This window comes from Vitis riparia, chromosome 10 (genome assembly GCF_004353265.1).
Source record: "Vitis riparia cultivar Riparia Gloire de Montpellier isolate 1030 chromosome 10, EGFV_Vit.rip_1.0, whole genome shotgun sequence".
Classification (NCBI taxonomy): Eukaryota; Viridiplantae; Streptophyta; class Magnoliopsida; order Vitales; family Vitaceae; genus Vitis; species Vitis riparia.
This window is the reverse complement of record NC_048440.1, coordinates 14,148,134-14,167,158: the sequence shown is the minus strand read 5'-3', so window position 1 is coordinate 14,167,158 and position 19,025 is coordinate 14,148,134. Positions and strand designations below refer to the sequence as shown.

The window sequence follows — 19,025 nt, the reverse complement described above, 5'->3', positions numbered from 1 at the left end:
TTCAGCATTTATATAACGAATAATTAAAGTTGTGGAAAATGGGTAGAACAATTTTATTATATTATTATTATTCCTCCTCTTTTGTTGTCAATCTTTTCTCCTCATAGCCTAAACATTTGGGTGTGAATGAATGAACGCTAGGCTTCTCCCTTCCAAAGTTCAAAAAGCTTCTTCAAAGCCATAGGCACCATCTCCAGTAAGGAAATGCTGAAAACTCCAATCTCCGGAACTTTCTAGTTCCTGCAACCCTGATTCAGCTGCTCCCTTTTTATTTTTGGATCCCAATTCCAGGAAATAAGCTGGAATCACAAGCTTCACTCAGCTGGGTACAGCATATAAATTGATAGCCTTTACCTTACCAATGATGAGTATAGTCGGTCCCATCTATCATGACTCCATATTTCATCAGAATAATGGAACCTTGCTGAAACTGAATATACCATCAACACACAAATCTGCAAAGAAATATATGCATGGAAGAGATGGTTGTGGAAAAAAGAATGTAGGAAACATCCGGATTAACTCAAACTTTCAAAAAGTAAATAAAACAGGGATTTTAAGGCCCTCATTGATCACGGTCCTCGACTGTCTGATATGCAAAGGTTATCAAGCCAAATAATATCCAACAAACAAGATCCAAAACGCAGGAAGGTTTCTACTGAATAGTAAAACAAAATTTCAAAAAAATTAGATCGACCTTTATAGCTCATCCAACAAATGATCACCCAGACTTACATAAACAAGTTGGGTCTTGATGCCTTGTAGGTGGTCTTGAGCTTCCTGGTTGGTGGCCTGACCTTCCTGAAGGTCAGGGGGAACTTGATCTTGGAGTTGTGGAATTGTTTTGAGCTCTCCCTCTTGCAAAGCTTAGCTGGGATGGTTGCAGTCTTGATGATTTGGATGCAAGGAGACCTAACCCTATGGCGGGAAGCCATCTCAGCGTACATTTGCTCAACAGCACCATTCAGAGTAGTGTCACGGTATTCCTTGTACATGTTGTGATAACCAGTTCGACTTTGATACCGCAACCAAATCCCATAATTCTTGATTGTGGTTGGGTTCTTCTCAAAAATCTGCAGCGACATGTAGTAGCTAAACATAATGAGGGGAAATACGACATTTTTTTTAATCAGAAGGTGCAATACAACATATTAAAATACAAGCTTGACATTATATAACACATCCCCGATATCTTCATAGTCAATTTGGTAATAAATATAAAAATTTGAACACAGTATTAGAGGTGGTTATAACCAAATAAAAAAAAGGCTAATTGAATTTGAGCATAGCTCAAGATATATATGAATATATGTTCAGAAAAATCAGATCCTACATTCTATTAGCAAAAGGGCTGGTACAAAACAGAGTGGCTGATAAACAGTTTAGACAACTGAGGTGGAGCAAAATATCAATTGCCTTATGCACATACACAGAAAAATAAGAGGAAAGGAACAAATTTTGTGAATATTCTATGTATTTGAAAAAGAAATTCATGAGTTTACATAAATGTGTAAGATGTGACTGAACTTTTTCCATCTAATTTTAACCATATATTATTTATAGACCCAAACCTGATAATCAGTTGGACTTCAGAAAACCCATAAACCATTCTATAAGGAACAGACATAGAGCTACCATATCATAGCAAAACGAGCATATCAAAATCTACTTCCCAAAATCTTATGACATGATAAGCATTTCCACAATCTTCCCAATAAAGTGAACGGAAAATAGGGAAAGAACAAGCATCCGTCAAACCTGAGTATTGATCAATGACACTTAAAATCTCTCAATGTAGATATAGTGAAAGTTAACATGACATTTGTTAACTTCTAGTTCCAGAAAGAAAGGGGAAAAAACCTTCTCAATAAACAAACAACAAATGCACCTTTCTAGGTATGGCCTCTAGTGTAATCATGAATTGAAATATCGGTAAACACGGATATATCAGTACTTGAATTTTACGTATATCTCGGAAACACCGGTGGATATTTTTACACAAATATTGGTGAGATAAAAACTATCCAAAATTGATGGGAATGCTTAGAAAAATCCAAAGAATGATAAAATAAACAAGAATATATATGTTAAAGTTATTTATAAGTGTAATTGACATAAATATAGTAAAAAAAATATATATATCGGTAAACAGTTTACAGTACTTGGATTTTAAGAATAGAAAATATGAATTTTGGAATTATACACTTAGAAAGTTAAAATGGAGTTAAGAAATATTTGATTTTATTAAATGAAAACAATTTACACATAAACATAATACATATAACATTGCAATAGTCCTTAATACCAAAATAAAGATCGATGTGGTTCCATCATATTGTTAGATGAAGGGAACTCATTTTGTTGAAGACAATATTCATACTAGGACATGGAGTTTCGACAGTATTGATTGTAAGTACGAACATGTCATGCATAAATGAGATAAATATAAAAAGTAGTTAAAAATAAAATGATAATATATATTAAAAATAAAAAATAAATTAAAAATGAATAATTCAAAAATAAAAAAAGGATAAATATTTTTTAAAAAAAGTTTTCAAAAAAATCTCCAATATTTCCCCGATATATCGACGATATGATATATCGCCGATATATCTCCGATATTTTGACGAACTTCCTCCGTTGCTCCGCGCGTCGCTTCACGCTTGATTTTTTTGTCGATTTATCGGTTCCAAACTAATATATTGCCGACATTTCGCCGATTTTGCTGATTTTTTGCCGATATTCCTCCCGTTCAATAATCGGTGTTGAATTTCGTTTCGAGGCCGCCCAATATCCGATATATCGGCGAAATATTGCCGATAAAATCCAAATTTTCAATCCATGAGTGTAATATTCAATTGACCATTTGGTGTGATGCAGGTATTTAATTAAATTTCCTCCACTATTATTTACAATGTTTATACAGAAAATTACACTTACCAACCACTTTTGTATTAGATTTTTTATCCTTTAAATAAATAAAACATATTAGTAATATCCAGCGAGATTAAGAGTCAATAAACAACAAGCAATTTCAGCCATCTAACCAAGTATACTGCACAATTGATTTCTTCTAAACTGATGCTTAGCCAAACACTGGATGCAACTCATGGACACACCTCAAAGAATCCCAATAATAATTTCAACAACAAATATCGCATAACAGTGAAAACAACATGATATGGTTACCTCATTGATTGCCAGCACTTGACCATTGCTCTTCTTGACTTTCTTAAGCTTCCTCAGAAAATACCTATTTCAGATCAAACCAAAACTCCAACTCAAAACCTGAACCCAATTACCAATCAAACAATAACTACAAATCCAGACATCATTGTCGTATCCCACATACCAGAACTTGGATTTGGCGCGAACCTCATTCGTGGCCCAGAGCTTCATGCGGTAGATCTTCGGATGCTCATCGCTCTCCGACGGGAGAGCTCTCCCCACAACCTGGTACTGGTGAAACTGCACACCCAAACAAACGAATAAACCCCATTAGATCAGGTCAAAACCCAAAAAAAAAAACCCACTTCCATCCATATGTTGGGACAGAAAAATGAGGAAGAGGAAATGAAAATATTCGTCGCAGCTAAACCCTACAACAGTGGGGGTTTCGCATAAGGAAAAAAAAAACAAAACAAACAAACAAAACAATTTTCTTTTCTTTTCCCACGTTTTCTCACAGACCAAACAGGTTACGATTAAACCCTAAAGCGGAGAATGAGATCGGCGTAGCGATCGGCGAAGAAACCCGAAGAAACGAATGAGAAGAGAAGATGAACTTACCCTGAAAGTAACCATTCTGGAGGGGAGAGAGATTGGGAAGAAGCTACTTCTGTGTGTGTGTGGTGTGTGGTGTGATAGGAAGAAGAGACGTGCCTAGGGTTTCTTAAGGGGTTGTTTGATTAAAGGGATATTTGATTCGAAATTAACTTCATATTTCAAAGATTAACCCTTTCCCTTTCAAAGATGAAAAATGACTTGGAATAAATTACCCCTAATAAAAAAACTACAAATAAACCTTAAAAATTTAAAACAAAAAATGAAGTGGAAAGGTTGTTTCAAAGAATTAATCCCATAAAAAAAATGAAATAATCTTTAAATTTGTAAATATAACCTCTTTCCAAATCCATTTTTAATATAAATGACTTTCAATATTTTTATTTAAATGTAGATTTTTAAAAACTAAGATTATTTTTTAAGAAAAAAAAAAAAGAAATTTTTATCAAAAGAAAAAAGATAAAAATAAAAATGAAGATTTAGTGTTACGTCCCAAAACTCATTCCAAGGGCATGACGGTCATTTCACACCTCAATACCAAATGCTCAAAGTGGAAACGATACAAACATTCGTATTGTAATTGAAAATTTACCAATTACCTGAAAATTTACCAATTATCAAATTCTTATTCGACAAAATCCTAAAATCTCCGAGTATCAACTTTAAAAAAACTAACACATCTACCAGAGTGTTATTGTCCAAATAACTCAAAATTCAAATAATTTAAACGGCAATTAAATTTTAACATCTAAACAATGTCCAAAAATAAAGTTTGAACCAAAATCATAATAAAGAAAAATTCTCAAGTCTAGCCATCACTCCTCGCCTGAATTGAAAGTACTTGAAAAATTATCAACAAAAGGGCATGAGCTTAAATCTTAATAAGGAACATCAATGCAGTTTCATAGATCAAACATTTTTAATTATGCTTGCAAATAGGATATATAACATATACTTATTTTCATAAAAACTTTTGAGTTCAAAATACTAATATATTCAAACTTTTCAACAAAACTTTCTCATATCCATTTCAAAACAATTTCTCATCAAAACCAAATCAACTACATTCAAAATATTTTTACTCTGGTTATCAAATAACAAATGGTGCCCAATTAGATGAGACTTCACAAATGACTGGTTAGCTTCAAATTTGTTCCATTTAAGGTGAACAAATCCAAATGTTAACAATTATAACCCGTTGACTAGGGTCATATAATCCAGAGTCAAACACTTTATTTTATTAATTCAAACTTACAAAACAAAATATCATATCTCCTCAATTTTTCTCTTTTCATAAATAAAGAAAATTCTCAAATATACTTTTCATACAAAACACATATTTGATTCATGCGAAAAGATAAAAATAATATTTTTACACATTTCAAAATACAACATAAAAAGAAAATTAGTTTCTTTTAGAAAAATCTGCATTAATTTTCTTTACCTTAAAAAAACACTCAAAATCTTGAAGTATTTAACTCTGAAAAATTTCCTCCTCACCTAACATAATATCATACACAATATTGATTATTGATTATTTATTCAAACATATAAATTTGAAAATCCTAAAAATATTTTATTTAGTCTTAAGGATCCTAATTAATTTCTCATGCTAATATTATTACTACCCAATATTATTTTTTCAACTTACTAAACAATAATAAATTAATTTAGTGAGTTTCCAAATTATTATAAAATTCATTTTCTTTCCAAATCTTACCCTCACTATTTATTTCTTTATATACTTAACTTAAATTAAAAACTATATAGGAAACTATTATTATTATTAATATTTCCTTTGTTAGCTTAAAACTAAATATTATAATTTTTATTAATTTTCAAATTCAATATATAATCAACCCATTACCCTCCTATCTTCATTATAGACACAAAGCCCTAAGAATAAAACAGTAAACCTCATGTTTCTTCTCATTATTTATTATTATAAAATATATTTACATATACAATCTTTTCCAATGCCTAAGTCAACACCTCGGCAACACATGTACTCCAATTTTATTTATTTTTTTCAAATCTAAAGCCTGCACAAACGATTTATTTATTTATTTTCTAAATCTAAAATTTCTTTTCTTCCATTGATTTTTCATTGATTTTGTTTTCTATTTAATAGAAAATTTCTAAATTTTCCTATTTTCATCATAAATTAATTCACATTCATAAATTTCCAGTCTTTTGATCTAAAAATTAATTTAACAAACCCTAATTTAGATTGAGATCTTCCAAAGAATATTTAAAGTTTTTAAAACTAATTAACGAATATAAAATATTAATTTAAGGATTAAAATCTTACCTAAAAAATTGATCTTCAAATCCTAAACCTCCAAATCTTCAGCCCTATACTCTCTGATCTTTCTAATCTTTTTGTGTAAAAGGGTTTTCTGAATAAAGAAGATAGGAAAAATCTAATTTATATCTAGGAATTTTAAATACGAAAAGACCTTTTTACCCTTATTAAATTACTTTAACTAATTATTAATTTCTAAATATCAATTTTACCCCTAAATTGGGTTTGGGGCATTACATTTAGATTTACAAATTAGAGAAGTTATGTCGTCCCTTTTAATTAAATAACTCAGACAATTTGTTTTATGGATTTTCATTTCTTTATTGATTTTCTTACTAGAGGATTTATGGAGTTCATATATTTGATTAAGGTGTGTTTTTTTCGGTCCGAATTTATAAAAAACAAGAAGGTAACTCACTAATGATTTTGAATTTTGTTAACCATAAATTTTAGGGTTATTCTTGTATTTATTGACCCGTTGATCTTTGAATGTAATCGGCCAATACCTTTAGATTTTGCTAACCATAAATTTTAAGGTTGTTGTTGTACTTTTTGGCTCATGCATCTTTGATTTTGAACCCTCAAAAATCATTTTTTGTATCTTCCTTTGTTCTATTTATCATTGACTTGCATTCTCTGTACATTTTGAGTTGCTTGTGTTCAGTATTCTTTGGGTTTTGTTGGGATGTTAAGAAAAGTGAGAACAAGAAAGAAAAAAAATATATCGACTAAAAGCTTAGTTAAGTTGATTTTTATTTTTGCATTTTCTTTATAACTAAAAGATTGGAAAATGTGAGATTATGTTTTCCTTTCCTTTCCATTTCACTTTCCCTAATTTCTCAGCAACCAAACATGATTCATTTTTTTTTCTTTCTACTGTTTTTTCCTTTAAGGAAATAAAAAATGTGACAGTGTTTATATTATAACGACTTGAGTTAACTTGTTTGCAGTTTTATACTTTGTTTTTATATTGTAGAAAATATAGTAGAACAAAAATAATTGTATTGACCATTGAGTATTTGTGGACCCTGTATTTTTGCTCATGCATTTCCACTCGATGGTGAACTCGATTTTTATTTGAAAAATGTTTATTTATTAAGAAAATGACTTTGAGTCGCCACTTATTTTTATTTTATTTTTAAAGGGAAAACAAAATAAGAAAGAAAAACCCTAAGTGTGACTCCTTATTTGAAAAGGCAGGTCTATGAAAAATCGAGTCGAGTCCATCTATCTATTTTCTTTAGTTATTCACTAGAGCAATTATGATCTGGAAGTTGATCCGGGGGATCCTCGTACATGGTGAATAACCAAATTCCAATTGAAATGAAATCTTTAGGATAAATCAATAAAATTTAGGAGGAATCAATGAAAGGACATCAATTCAAATCTTGATGTAGGTTTGCCTTTGGCCTTAATCAACTTAAGTTAAATGGAGTCTCTATCGTTCTGATTAAAGAATCAAATATGAACACCCTATACATGTATCATAAATCTTTACTGAATGTGACATTGGAGTCAAGTTATTTATTAAGAAGGTACGGTAAAAAAAAATCGAAAGCACCCCTCTAAGCCCCTAAAAACGGGTCTCTACCAAATTAGGTGAGGCAAGCATGACAGTTAACTAGGAGATCAATGGATACCAAAGAGATCATAGATCAAAAGCAAGTCATGATAATGAATATATGAACAAAGTGAGAGTGAGAGCGTACCTTGGCGCAAGTAATAAAGATCTATAATGAAATAGAATTAGTGCGCAATAACGAATACAAAATATATCACATGCATATCAAAAGTGCAAGATAAAGATCAGGTAATATACATTAAGCATAACAATTGACAATAAAAAGAGATCGTATGTAGGGCCCCCACCAAAGCCCAATTTATTTTTGCATGAATTAGTCTCACAAATTCCATTATTTTAGAATTATGAAAAATTTATTCTTACTTATATAAAATCAAGAGAAACAAAAGATTATTTGAGAACCGGAATGAAATTAAAATCGTTCGAGAGAAAACAGGATTTTTGAAATTTATTTGAAAATTGGAGTCTCGAGAATTATTTGAAATTTGGAGTCTTGGGAATTAAATTTAAGAATTGGAATTTTGGAAATTAAATTAGAAAGAAATTGGAATTTTTAAAATTATTTGAGAATTAGAGTTATGAAAATTAAATTAAGGAATTGGAACTTTGAAAATTAAATTTGAAAGAGATTAGAATTTTGAAAATTATTTGAGAATTGAAACTATGAAAATTAAATTATGAAAATTGGAATATTGGAAATTATTTGAAGATGAAATTTTTTTAAAATAAATAAATAAAATGACGACGATGATGATAATAATAAATAAATAAATAAATAAATGTGAAAATTGGAATTTTGGAAATTGGAAATTAAATTTGGAAATCGAAATTTTAAAGATTCATTTGAAGAAGAATTTTAAAAAATAAAATAAAATAATAATAATAACGAAAATAATGACGATTAAATAAATAAATGTGAAAATTGGAATTTTGGAAATTGGAAATTAAATTCGGAGATTGGAAAATTGGAATTTCAAAAATTGAGAATTAAATTTGGAAATCAAAATTTTGAAGAATTATTTAAAGATGGAATTTTTTAAAAAATAATAAATAAATAAAATAATAAAAATAATAATAATGATTAAATAAATAAATGTGAAAATTGGAATTTTGGAAATTGAAAATTAAATTTGAAAATCGGGATTTTGAATAATTATTTAAAGATGAAAATTTTAAAATAAATAAATAAAATAATAATAACAAAAATAATAATGATTAAATAAATAAATGTGAAAATTGGAATTTTGGAAATTGAATTTGGAAATCGAAATTTCGAAAAATTATTTGGGAATTGAATTCTTAGCGATCATTTGAAAATTGGAATATAAATGAGATTATTCGAGAAACCAGGATTTTAAGAATCATTTAAAAAGAATTTACGGAAATCAAACTTTGACACGTGAAGAAAAAAAAAACAAACAAACAAACAAAAAGAAATAATTTTCCACCATGAGGCCACAATTGGATGTCACTGCCACTTATTTATTCAGAAAACTTGAAGTGCCCTTGCCATTTATGGAGATTCTCATGCCACCATTGACTTTGTATCAATTGGAAATGTTCTAAGGGCAGCATCTTTTGTCCTTCAAAATCCCATTTAAATGAAACAAACAAAATGAAAAAAAAAAAAACAAGCACTGACACTATAGTGGAACATATCTTTTTGTTTGGTTGAGGGGAAAATGTAGGTAAATGAAATGATATAATATAAAGATTCATTATCTCAAGAACCAAACAGTAGAGGGAAAATGGAAGAAATTGAGAAAAGTGGAAGGTGATGAGATGGGGTGGCTTTGATAGTGGGCATGAGTAGGAAATGGGCATGGCGGGCATGGAGGGTGTGATGGATGAAAAATTAGAGAGAGAAATAGGTATGAGGGGTTTGGTGGGTGTGAAGGAAATGAAAACGGCCATGCATGCATGGTTCCTTTGCATGAGTGAGAAATGAGCAGTGAGGCAACTGGGTGTGATGGGTAGCCATGCATGGGGCTTCATGCACGTAAGAAATGGTGGGAATGAGCTGAAAATGAGTATCGATGAGAGAATTGGGTCTCATGGGTATTTGAAAAATGGGAATGAGTGGGAGGTATGGTGGATGGCCATGTATGGTGTAAGAAATTGGTATTAAAAAGTGAAGGTATGAGAGTGGAAATGGATGGTGGACACGTTAATGGGTATTGGAAGATATGGGATATGATTAGTGAGATGAGTAGTGGGATATAGTGAGAGAAACGGGTGGTGATGTGTTGGGTATGAGGGGTGGTGAGCATGAAAGATGGAAAACCGGTAGGTATGAATGGGAAGGGTGGTGAGATAAATGGATTTATAGGAAATAAGGGAAGTGGGCTTATGATGAACGGTAGGGGTGGCGGGTTGAGTAAGTGTGAAAGAAGTTGATTGTGGAAATGTGGTGTCGGGTTGGATGGATGGGTGAGAGAAATGGGTTTAAGGGGTATTGGAAAATGGGTATATGCATGGGGAGGTTATGAAAGGTGAGGTGAGAAGTAAGAACATGGGCATGGCAATGGGTAGTTGGTTGGGTAAGTAAAGATGTATGATAAGATAGTGGGTGTTGAGAAAATGGTGACCAGGTTCACTTAGCATTCTCTTCATTGAGCGCTCAGTCGTGCTCTGAACCATTGAAAACCAGATAACGATCAAGGCCTTGGGTTGACTCGCATCACCATATATGATAAGTGACTTGGCCTAACGGGACCTATAAGATTGGACCCACCCATTGACAGTGAAGCCAAAACCCCGTAATTGATTCCTTAAATGCTCAACCATTGTTTTTCCAGTCTTATATCGAATTCTTCTTCTCCGAAGCCTCCAAGTAACTTTAATAGGTTGGTTCTCATTGCTGCTACCATTTAGCTTCTTTCCATCTTCTAACTCAACTAGGTTCTTTATTCTATCCACATTCTTGGCCTCGAAGGAGGGTACAGTATGTAATCCTTCACCCTTTTCCATTTGCTTCAATGACTGATTCATTCTTTATGTGGGAATATTGATCAGCCGTATCTTCATGAGGCAATTCTCCATTCGGCAAGTTCCTTTTGGGTATCTCCCAAAGACTCCGATGCTAAGCTATTTCAAAAGTGTTAGCCCAAGGGTTCTCCTAATCGGGTTTTGATGATAACAAACCATGGTTAAGTGACTAATTGATTTGAATAGTAAAGAATCTCAGGTATAAATTCGAAAATTCATCAAAGGACCAAATGGATACAAGATCAAGACTTTGGAAAGACTTTTGATCATAGGAAACGAATGTAAGATGAATGCATGGGTGCACTTAGGATTTTCATACTGTTTCATGCATCTTAGAAAACTCGGTTTATCTTTTAAAACTTCGATTTCATTAAAACCCGAGTTTTATCAAATGTATCTTAGGCAAAACGTTTTAAAATCGACATATTAATTCACCTAAAGACCTTGTCTAAGTGTTAGAAAAGAAATGAATTCAAAAAGATAGGTTTTTTGGGCCAAAATGCTGAACCAGTCGAGGCTCTGGCCAACCAGCTCAACCGGTTGAGGAACCGATCGACCGGTTGCCCTTGTTTGGTTGAGGTCTGATCGAGGAGTGCCAAAAACACTCTCTCTCATCTAGTAGCTTCCTCTTCCTAGTTAAGGTTCACCCATTCCCGGTCGACCTCCGGTCGAGGCAACGATAACTTGCCAAAGCATTAAATGTTCCAACGGCTAGTGAACCAGTTGACCCCTAACTTAACCAGTCGAGGCTACCTTTTGTTGTTTTTGGCTCCCGAGCTTAGACACCTATAAATTGAGAAGTCCACTTCATTTATGATATAGAGAACACTTGCAATCAATTGTCTACCTACCTGTTCTTGGCCTAAAAGCTCTCATTTCTTTCTTAGTACATTAAATCATCACTTGCATATCCTTTAGTGCACCCTTGTGAGTCATCCTAGCTTTGTTTTGTATTTGAGCTAGGTTGAGGGATTCATTCTTGTAAAAATTGAGTGTTAAAACCTTCAAGAGGTTTGAATCTTGAAAACATTGTATAAGAGCTCATTGGAGCTGTAATCCAAGTGTAAGAAGATTGGAAGCTTGGTTGAAGCTTCAAGTTAATGGAACCCTCACTCAGTTAGGAGATTGAGGAGAGTGGGCGTAGGGAAGGAAGTGTCGAACCACTATAAAACCCGAGTTTGAATTCTCTAACTCTATCTCTTTATTTTTGTTTATATTGTGCTTGAAATTTTTGTGTTGGAAAAGTTTTTTTAAAAACCCAATTCAAACCCCCCTCCCCCCCCTCCCAATTTTGGTGTTTTTCTTAATTAAGCATAACCTTTATTTTCTCAAGAAGCATTCCAATCCAGACGGTCAGCCCAAACATGATATTCAACACTCCCAAAAATACCAGAAACGAAAAATACAGTAAAAAAAAAAAAAAAAAAAAACAGAGCATGCTGAAGGGGAAGTAATGTTGTTAAATCTGGCTCTCTTTCATGAAAATCAACGAGAGTTAAAAACTAGTGGGAGATTTTGAGTAGTTTTAACACATGAACAATGGCATAATCACCATGCAGCTCATACAGATGAAACAGATACCAAGAAACAGAAATGAATGACAGGCTCAACACATCCAAGCGTCAAAATAAGCAAAATAAACAAAATAAACATTCAAATATCACCAAAGAGCATGGTGTTACCATGAAAAATGGGGAAAATAAAATGTGAATTAGCTGAACCTGGACAATTCCCCTTGAGCAAATGCTACTTAGTTTGCAACAAGCTACCATCATCTTCCTTTGTTCTTTGTTTCCTCTGTAAAGGCTCTCTTCCATGTAATCTCCCCACATGGATCTCCTTTTTTTCTCAACTACTCTTCTCTGTAACCTCGCCCTCTCAAAAAATATCTTTTTTTTTTTTTCTAAATCACCCCGCCAACCTGCCGAACACGCTCCTCCTTTTTGTCAGTCTAAGCTCCCCAAGAAAACTGCAAAACTCTCTGCAACTGCCACCTTTTCACTCGGATGTCCCTCATTTTCACTTAGTTGTCTCCTTTTTTGCTCAGTTGTCTCCTATGTCCCAAATAGCTCACCCACCATCTGTTTTTCCTTCACCTCGAGTTCTCTTTGGCTACCCGAGAACGACTCCTTCTTAAGGTGGCCAGAAAAAAATCCAAAACCTTCTCCCGAGGGGGTCTATAGTATTGGTTGTAAAAAATTAATGAAAAAATTTAAGGCATATTTCTTTGACGATAGGATGAAGATGTAGGCGTTTTTTTTTTTTTTTTTTTTGGTGATTTGAAATTATCCTCACAATTTATTATAGTTTTAGGAGGATGACAAATAATTAACCCATTCAAACAAGACAAAAAAATTGAACTAGTTCCTCCAAGCCTTTATTAGTGATCATCTTGCTATATTGTTCGAATTAGTATAGTATAATTAGTATTAAATAAATTTATAATGTCAATGTAGAATCTTTGTTAGTATATTTTTCTCATTGTGTATTGAACTTTCAAGTTTTTTGTTATTTAATAATTAAACTTGGTTGTGATTTTCTAAATAAAGTTTACATATGAGATTATCTAATAAAAATTCTAAAAACTCCTGCTTTTTTTTATTTATATTTATATGACTTTTATTTTTAAATTTTGTTACTTATAGAACCATTTCTTAGTAGAAAGTAGTGGATTTTTAATGACTAGCTTTGTGACTATTCTTTAAATATTTTTTTTATATTTATTTTTAAGGAGAAAAAAAGAAAAACGTTAGGTTTTCAATCTTAAACAACTTCGAAGATAATTGTCCTACAAAATAAAGAACTCATCTTAATGGAAATTATTGAAGAATCTAACGAGAAAGTAGGTTTTTTGGTACCATTCGGGACTTCAATTGTTGTATATATCTTTTATGTACCACATGTTTCAATATTTTCATAAAAATCATTTTAGTAAAGAATTTCGTCATGTTTAATGTAAAATTTCATTGTTTCCCCAACAACCAAAAAGTGCTAAGAATAACAAAACTAATGTAATTTTTTTCAAATGGATTTATTTACCTTTGCTTGAGTGTGTCATTTGTCTTCTTAACACTTTTTTGCTTCTCTTAACCGACTTGAAATGGTGGGGTTGCAATAAATGATACAAAAGAGAACATATAACCATGGTGCTGGTGAGAGAGATACAATGCATGTGAGAGACACGACGATAAAAGAGAAATTAACATAGTCGTACAGTGGCTTTTGGGGGCATGTGATTTTTTGAAGTCATCTAAATAATGTCATGTACCTCAATACATTTATAAGTAGGGTTATTTTTATGATTTTATCTTCTATTTTAGTCATCTATCCAAATAACCCTTGGTTAAAAAGATCATTGAAAACCCAAATTTGAAAGAATAGCCTTCCTCCTTTGCAAACATGAAATATAACATCTTTGGAACAAAAATACCTTTTAATAATTTATTAATTAAGCACCTTTTGAATAAAAAAGTTATGTGTAATAAGGGTAAAAATGTTAGAGTGCGGTTATGTGTAATTTTCAAAACATTAAGTTATTTTCTGATTATGGGTATTATCTTATCTTTTTAATCAAATATTTCTTTCTTAAACTTCTACATGGTGTGAGAAGATTTCATGTCATGTCATGGGCAAAAGAGATAGAAAGTACTTATTATATATTACTTATTAGTACAATAATAATAATAATAATAATTAAATGAATTAAAATTGGAACATATTAAATAAATTAAATGACTCAAAAGTGAAATTCATATATATATATATATATATATCATATTTTATTAGAGTCAAATTATTTTCGATTTGAGTGAAAATTTTAAAAAACCTCTAACAATATCGTGCTTCTTAAATTATACTATTTTTTTTCCTCTTTTTTGTAACGTATAGAAGATTGCAAAAATTATTATTATTATTATTATTATTATTATTATAAAAAAACTATAATTATTATTATTATGAAAAATTGTGTGGTTTTATACCCACATGAAAAAAAAAAATTAATTTATTTGAAAACGATTAAAAATTTATGCACTTTTTATTTGAAGTTAATATTTTGAGTAGTTGAAGTACTATCTTTATTTTATACAAAAGACTTGGGATGACTTTTAAAGGATTGTATCTTATGAATATTTTCAAATGAGCCCATGAAGTTACAGTGTTCCCTGTTAAATTTCCTCTTTCTTTACTTGTCAATCCTCTCTCAGGAAATGCTAAAAACCTCCAATCCCAGTTCCGGCAATTTGTTGTGAAGTCCGCTTCGGCTCTTCCCAATTCCAGGAAATAAGCTTTCACTCAGCTAAGTAACTTCTTCTACAACCTTTACCACATCAATGATGAGTAGTCATTCAATCCCATCTATCATAGACTCCATATTTCTTCATGATAATGGAAATTTGCTGAGAGTTAATATATCACACACAAAGCTGCAAAGAAACATATATACACATATATGGAACAGATGGTTTAAATACCTCAATTTTTTAAATCGTTATCATGTAAACCTCTAAAAATTGTTGTGTTTTATACAAAGGTTACTTCAAATTTTATTTTAAAATAATTTTATTTTCCTAATTATTTTTAAATATTTAAAGTCAACTTAAGGGTAACTTTTTTGTCTCATTTTTAATTTTATCTTTAAAAAATAACAATCTTTTCATATCTATTGAAACTTCTAAAATTTGAAAACAAAATTTTAACATTTGGATTTTTATTATCATTTATTAAAAATATTCAAGTGCTTTAGGAAGAATCGAAGCAGTAAGCAAAAACACTAATTCCTTCACAATGAGCTATCATGTACAATACACTCTTGTAAAATTAATTTTATTGACCTTGTTCAGTTAATGCAATTGTCTTTTACAATTGTTCAATATCCACATTCGTATTCTTAGATATGTACCATTGAAAATAGTCATAAGGAACTCATAGAAAGTCTGATTCCAGAGAGCAAACCATGTTCATTTAGGGGGGGGTAGAAGATTTGAAAACCCCATGTCTCTTTATGGGAAGTAAGCAAACCCTGGATGAGGTAAAAAGGCAAAAGAAGTTGACCAGCAATACTAATGTGTGGACACAAGTGCATTAATCATGATTCAATGGTTTGGTGTGGAACAATGGTCCAGTTGCTTATAAACACCGGTTGCTTTTAAAGAGGATTTTTGCATGATTAAAAGTATTTATGTTTCTCACACTTTATGTCCTTAACATCAATTATGCAAAATATACTACCTTTAAGCCTATAATCATATTCATCCAACTCTAGAGCACGATTGTCGCTTAACTCAAACTTTTAAAACTAAATAAAATGGGGATTTTAAGGCCCTCACAGATCACGTTCCTCGATTGTCTGATATGCTAAGATTATCAAGCCAAATAATATCCAACAAACAGAAACCAAATTGCAGGAAAGTTTCTACTGAATGGTAAAACAAAATTTCAAAAAATTTAGATCCCACTTTTATAGCTCATCCGGCATATGATCACCCGGACTTACATAAACAAGTTGGGCCTTGATGCCTTGTAGGTGGTCTTGAGCTTCCTGGTTGGTGGCCTGACCTTCCTGAAGGTCAAGGGGAACTTGATCTTGGAGTTGTGGAATTGTTTTGAGCTCTCCCTCTTGCAAAGCTTAGCTGGGATGGTTGCAGTCTTGATAATTTGGATGCAAGGAGACCTAACCCTATGACGGGAAGCCATCTCAGCGTACATTTGCTCAACAGCACCATTCAGAGTAGTGTCACGGTATTCCTTGTACATGTTGTGATAACCAGTTCGACTTTGATACCGCAGCCAAATCCCATAATTCTTGATTGTGGTTGGGTTCTTCTCAAAAATCTGCAGTGACATGCAGCTAATCATAATGAAGGGCAATACAAAGTTTTTTCCCCCTTTATGATCAGAAGGGGCAATACAGCATATTGAAGTAGAAGCTTGATATATATATATATAACACATCCCCATATCTTTATAGTCAATTTGATAATAAACATAAGAATTTGAACATGGTATTAGAGGTGGTTATAACCCAATAAAAAAAGGCAAATCCAATTCAAGCATAGCTCAAGTTATACATGAATGTGTCCAGAAAAATCAGATTCTACATGATATTAGGACAAGGGCTGTGCTACAAAACAGAGTGGATGATAAACTGTTTATAATTAACTTGGTGTAGCAAAATATCAATTGTCTAAATGCGCATACAAATAAAAATAAGGGAAGAGGAACAAATTTTGTGAATCTTCTGTGAAATTAAAAAAAAAAAAAATCATAAGTTTACATAAATGTGTAAGATGTGAGTGAACTTGTTCTATCTAATTTCAAGTGGCGATTATTTTTAGACCAAACCTGATTATCAGTTAGGTTTTAAAAAACCCATGAACTGTTCTACAAGGAACAGACACAGAACTACCACAATGCAGCAAACCAACAAAGCACGCATCAGAGTCTACTTCCCAAAATGTTTTAACCTGATATGCATTTCCATAATCTTCCCAATAAAATGAGTGGAAGCTAGGAAAAGAACAAGTATCCATCAAAACTGAGTATTGATCAATGACGCTTAAAATGTCTCAATGTGTCTATACTGAAACATGACATTGTTTACTTCTTGGTGGAGAAAGACAGGGAAAAACTTCTCAATAAACAAACAGCAAATGCACTTTTCCCAGCTGTATGGACTCCAGTGCAATATTCAATTGACCATTTGGTGTGATGCAGGTTTCTAATTAAATTTTCTCCAGTGTTATTTACAATGTTAACATGGAAAATTACACTTACCAAACACCTTTAATTAGAATTTTTATCCTTTAAATAAATAGAAGACAATAGTAATATCCAACCAGACTAAGAGTCAATAAACAAGAAGCAATTTCAGCCATCTAACCAAGTATATAACACAGTTGATTTCTTCTAAACTAATGCTTAGTCAGCCAAATAATGAATACAAGTCTTGGACACACCTCCTAGAATCAACCCCCATTTAACCATACTTCCAAAATCCCAATAATAATTTCACCAACAAATACCACATGACAGTGAAAACATGAGATAGTTACCTCATTGATTGCCAGCACTTGACCATTGCTCTTCTTGACTTTCTTAAGCTTCCTCAGAAAATACCTATTTCAGATCAAACCAAATGCCTAACTCAAAACCCGAACCTTATTACCAATTAAACAATAACCACAAATCCACAGATCATTATCGCAACCCACATACCAGAACTTGGATTTGGCGCGAACCTCATTCGTGGCCCAGAGCTTCATGCGGTAGATCTTCGGATGCTCATCGGTCTCCGACGGGAGAGCTCTCCCCACAACCTGGTACTGGTGAAACTGCACATCCAAACAAAAAAATTAAACCCCATAGATCAGGCCTAAACCCCCACCTCCCTCCATTTGTTATGACAGAAAAATGAGGAAGAGGTAATGAAAATATTCGTCGCAGCTAAACCCTGCAACAGTAGGGGGTTTGCATAACGAAAATCAAACTTTCTTTTCTTTTCCTACGTTTTCTCACAAACCAAACAGGTCACAATTAAACCCTAAAGACGAGAACGAGATGGGCAAAGAGATCGATGGAAGAAACACGAAGAAACGAATGAGGAGAGAAGATAGACTTACCCTGAAAGTAACCATCTTGACGGAGAGATTTTGAAGAAGCTACTTCTATCTGTGGTGATGGGAAGGAGAGACGTGTCTAGGGTTTCTTAAGAAGCTTATATATGATGTGAAAGTGTGAGATGCAAACCCTAATTCATAGACTACGGTTCACCTCAAGTGTCTAAGCCTAAAGTTCGTTCATTTCATGCACCATAAAAAAGAACTAGAAAATATTTACCCTATATTACTTATTACTATAATAATAATAATAATAATAATTTTATTATTATTATTATTATTATTATGAAGAAATTAGTATTTCTGATAGTAGTAATAGATGATTTAAATTCATAAATTATGTATAATTTCATTCAATCTAATTTAATTAATTAAATGACTCAAAAATGAAAATCATATTAGTGAAAGAATCAACTCAATCATAAGATATATCACATTTTTTCGGTCGAGTTATTTTTTATTTGAATGAAATTAAAAGAAAAATACCCCTAAAAATGTCATGGTTCTTAAATTATACTTTCTTATCTATCTTTAACACATAACTATTTTTTTTTTCATAGAAAATGATTGTTTTAATCAAGAGTTGTTAAATGCTTTATAATAATATGAAATTGGTAATGTAATTTTATAATTTCTTATATCAAATTTAAGTTTCATTTAGAAGAGTGTTTCCAATTTAAAAACAAAAGATTGAACACAATTTTTAAGAAGGTTTTGATGGAATTTACAATTATATATCCTTCATTTTCTA

At 31.8% G+C, this 19,025-nt stretch overlaps 2 protein-coding genes across 3 annotated transcripts; both read right to left on the bottom strand.

Annotated features, from left to right (window-relative positions):
* Positions 1-503: 503 nt before the first annotated feature.
* LOC117923488 (60S ribosomal protein L18a-like) lies at positions 504-18,344 on the bottom strand. 2 transcript variants are annotated; one of them, XM_034841803.1, is made up of 4 exons: positions 18,278-18,344; positions 3,353-3,468; positions 3,190-3,253; positions 504-1,073 (listed from the first exon to the last, which is right to left on the bottom strand). In XM_034841803.1, the coding sequence occupies exons 1-4, from the start codon at positions 18,290-18,292 to the stop codon at positions 732-734; spliced, it is 537 nt and encodes a 178-aa protein (XP_034697694.1). In that variant the 5' UTR covers positions 18,293-18,344; the 3' UTR covers positions 504-731. The 2 variants fall into 2 exon arrangements, with proteins under 2 accessions (XP_034697694.1, XP_034697693.1); XM_034841802.1 differs by lacking the exon at positions 18,278-18,344 and adding an exon at positions 3,790-3,899.
* On the bottom strand, positions 15,929-18,368 carry LOC117923487 (60S ribosomal protein L18a). Its single transcript, XM_034841801.1, has 4 exons — positions 18,278-18,368; positions 17,874-17,989; positions 17,711-17,774; positions 15,929-16,490 (listed from the first exon to the last, which is right to left on the bottom strand). Exons 1-4 carry the CDS (start codon positions 18,290-18,292, stop codon positions 16,149-16,151), a joined length of 537 nt encoding a protein of 178 aa, XP_034697692.1. The 5' UTR covers positions 18,293-18,368; the 3' UTR covers positions 15,929-16,148.
* Between the last annotated feature and the right edge of the window lie 657 nt (positions 18,369-19,025).

Bases quoted from the DNA above. Each gene is read 5' to 3' on its own strand.
- LOC117923487 (XM_034841801.1), bottom strand. The intron at 17,775-17,873 runs GTATGTGGGTTG...GATCTGAAATAG, and splicing joins CGCGCCAAATCCAAGTTCTG to GTATTTTCTGAGGAAGCTTA. The intron at 16,491-17,710 runs GTAACTATCTCA...ATGTCACTGCAG, and splicing joins AAGTGCTGGCAATCAATGAG to ATTTTTGAGAAGAACCCAAC.
- LOC117923488 (XM_034841803.1), bottom strand. The intron at 3,254-3,352 runs GTATGTGGGATA...GATCTGAAATAG, and splicing joins CGCGCCAAATCCAAGTTCTG to GTATTTTCTGAGGAAGCTTA. The intron at 1,074-3,189 runs GTAACCATATCA...ATGTCGCTGCAG, and splicing joins AAGTGCTGGCAATCAATGAG to ATTTTTGAGAAGAACCCAAC.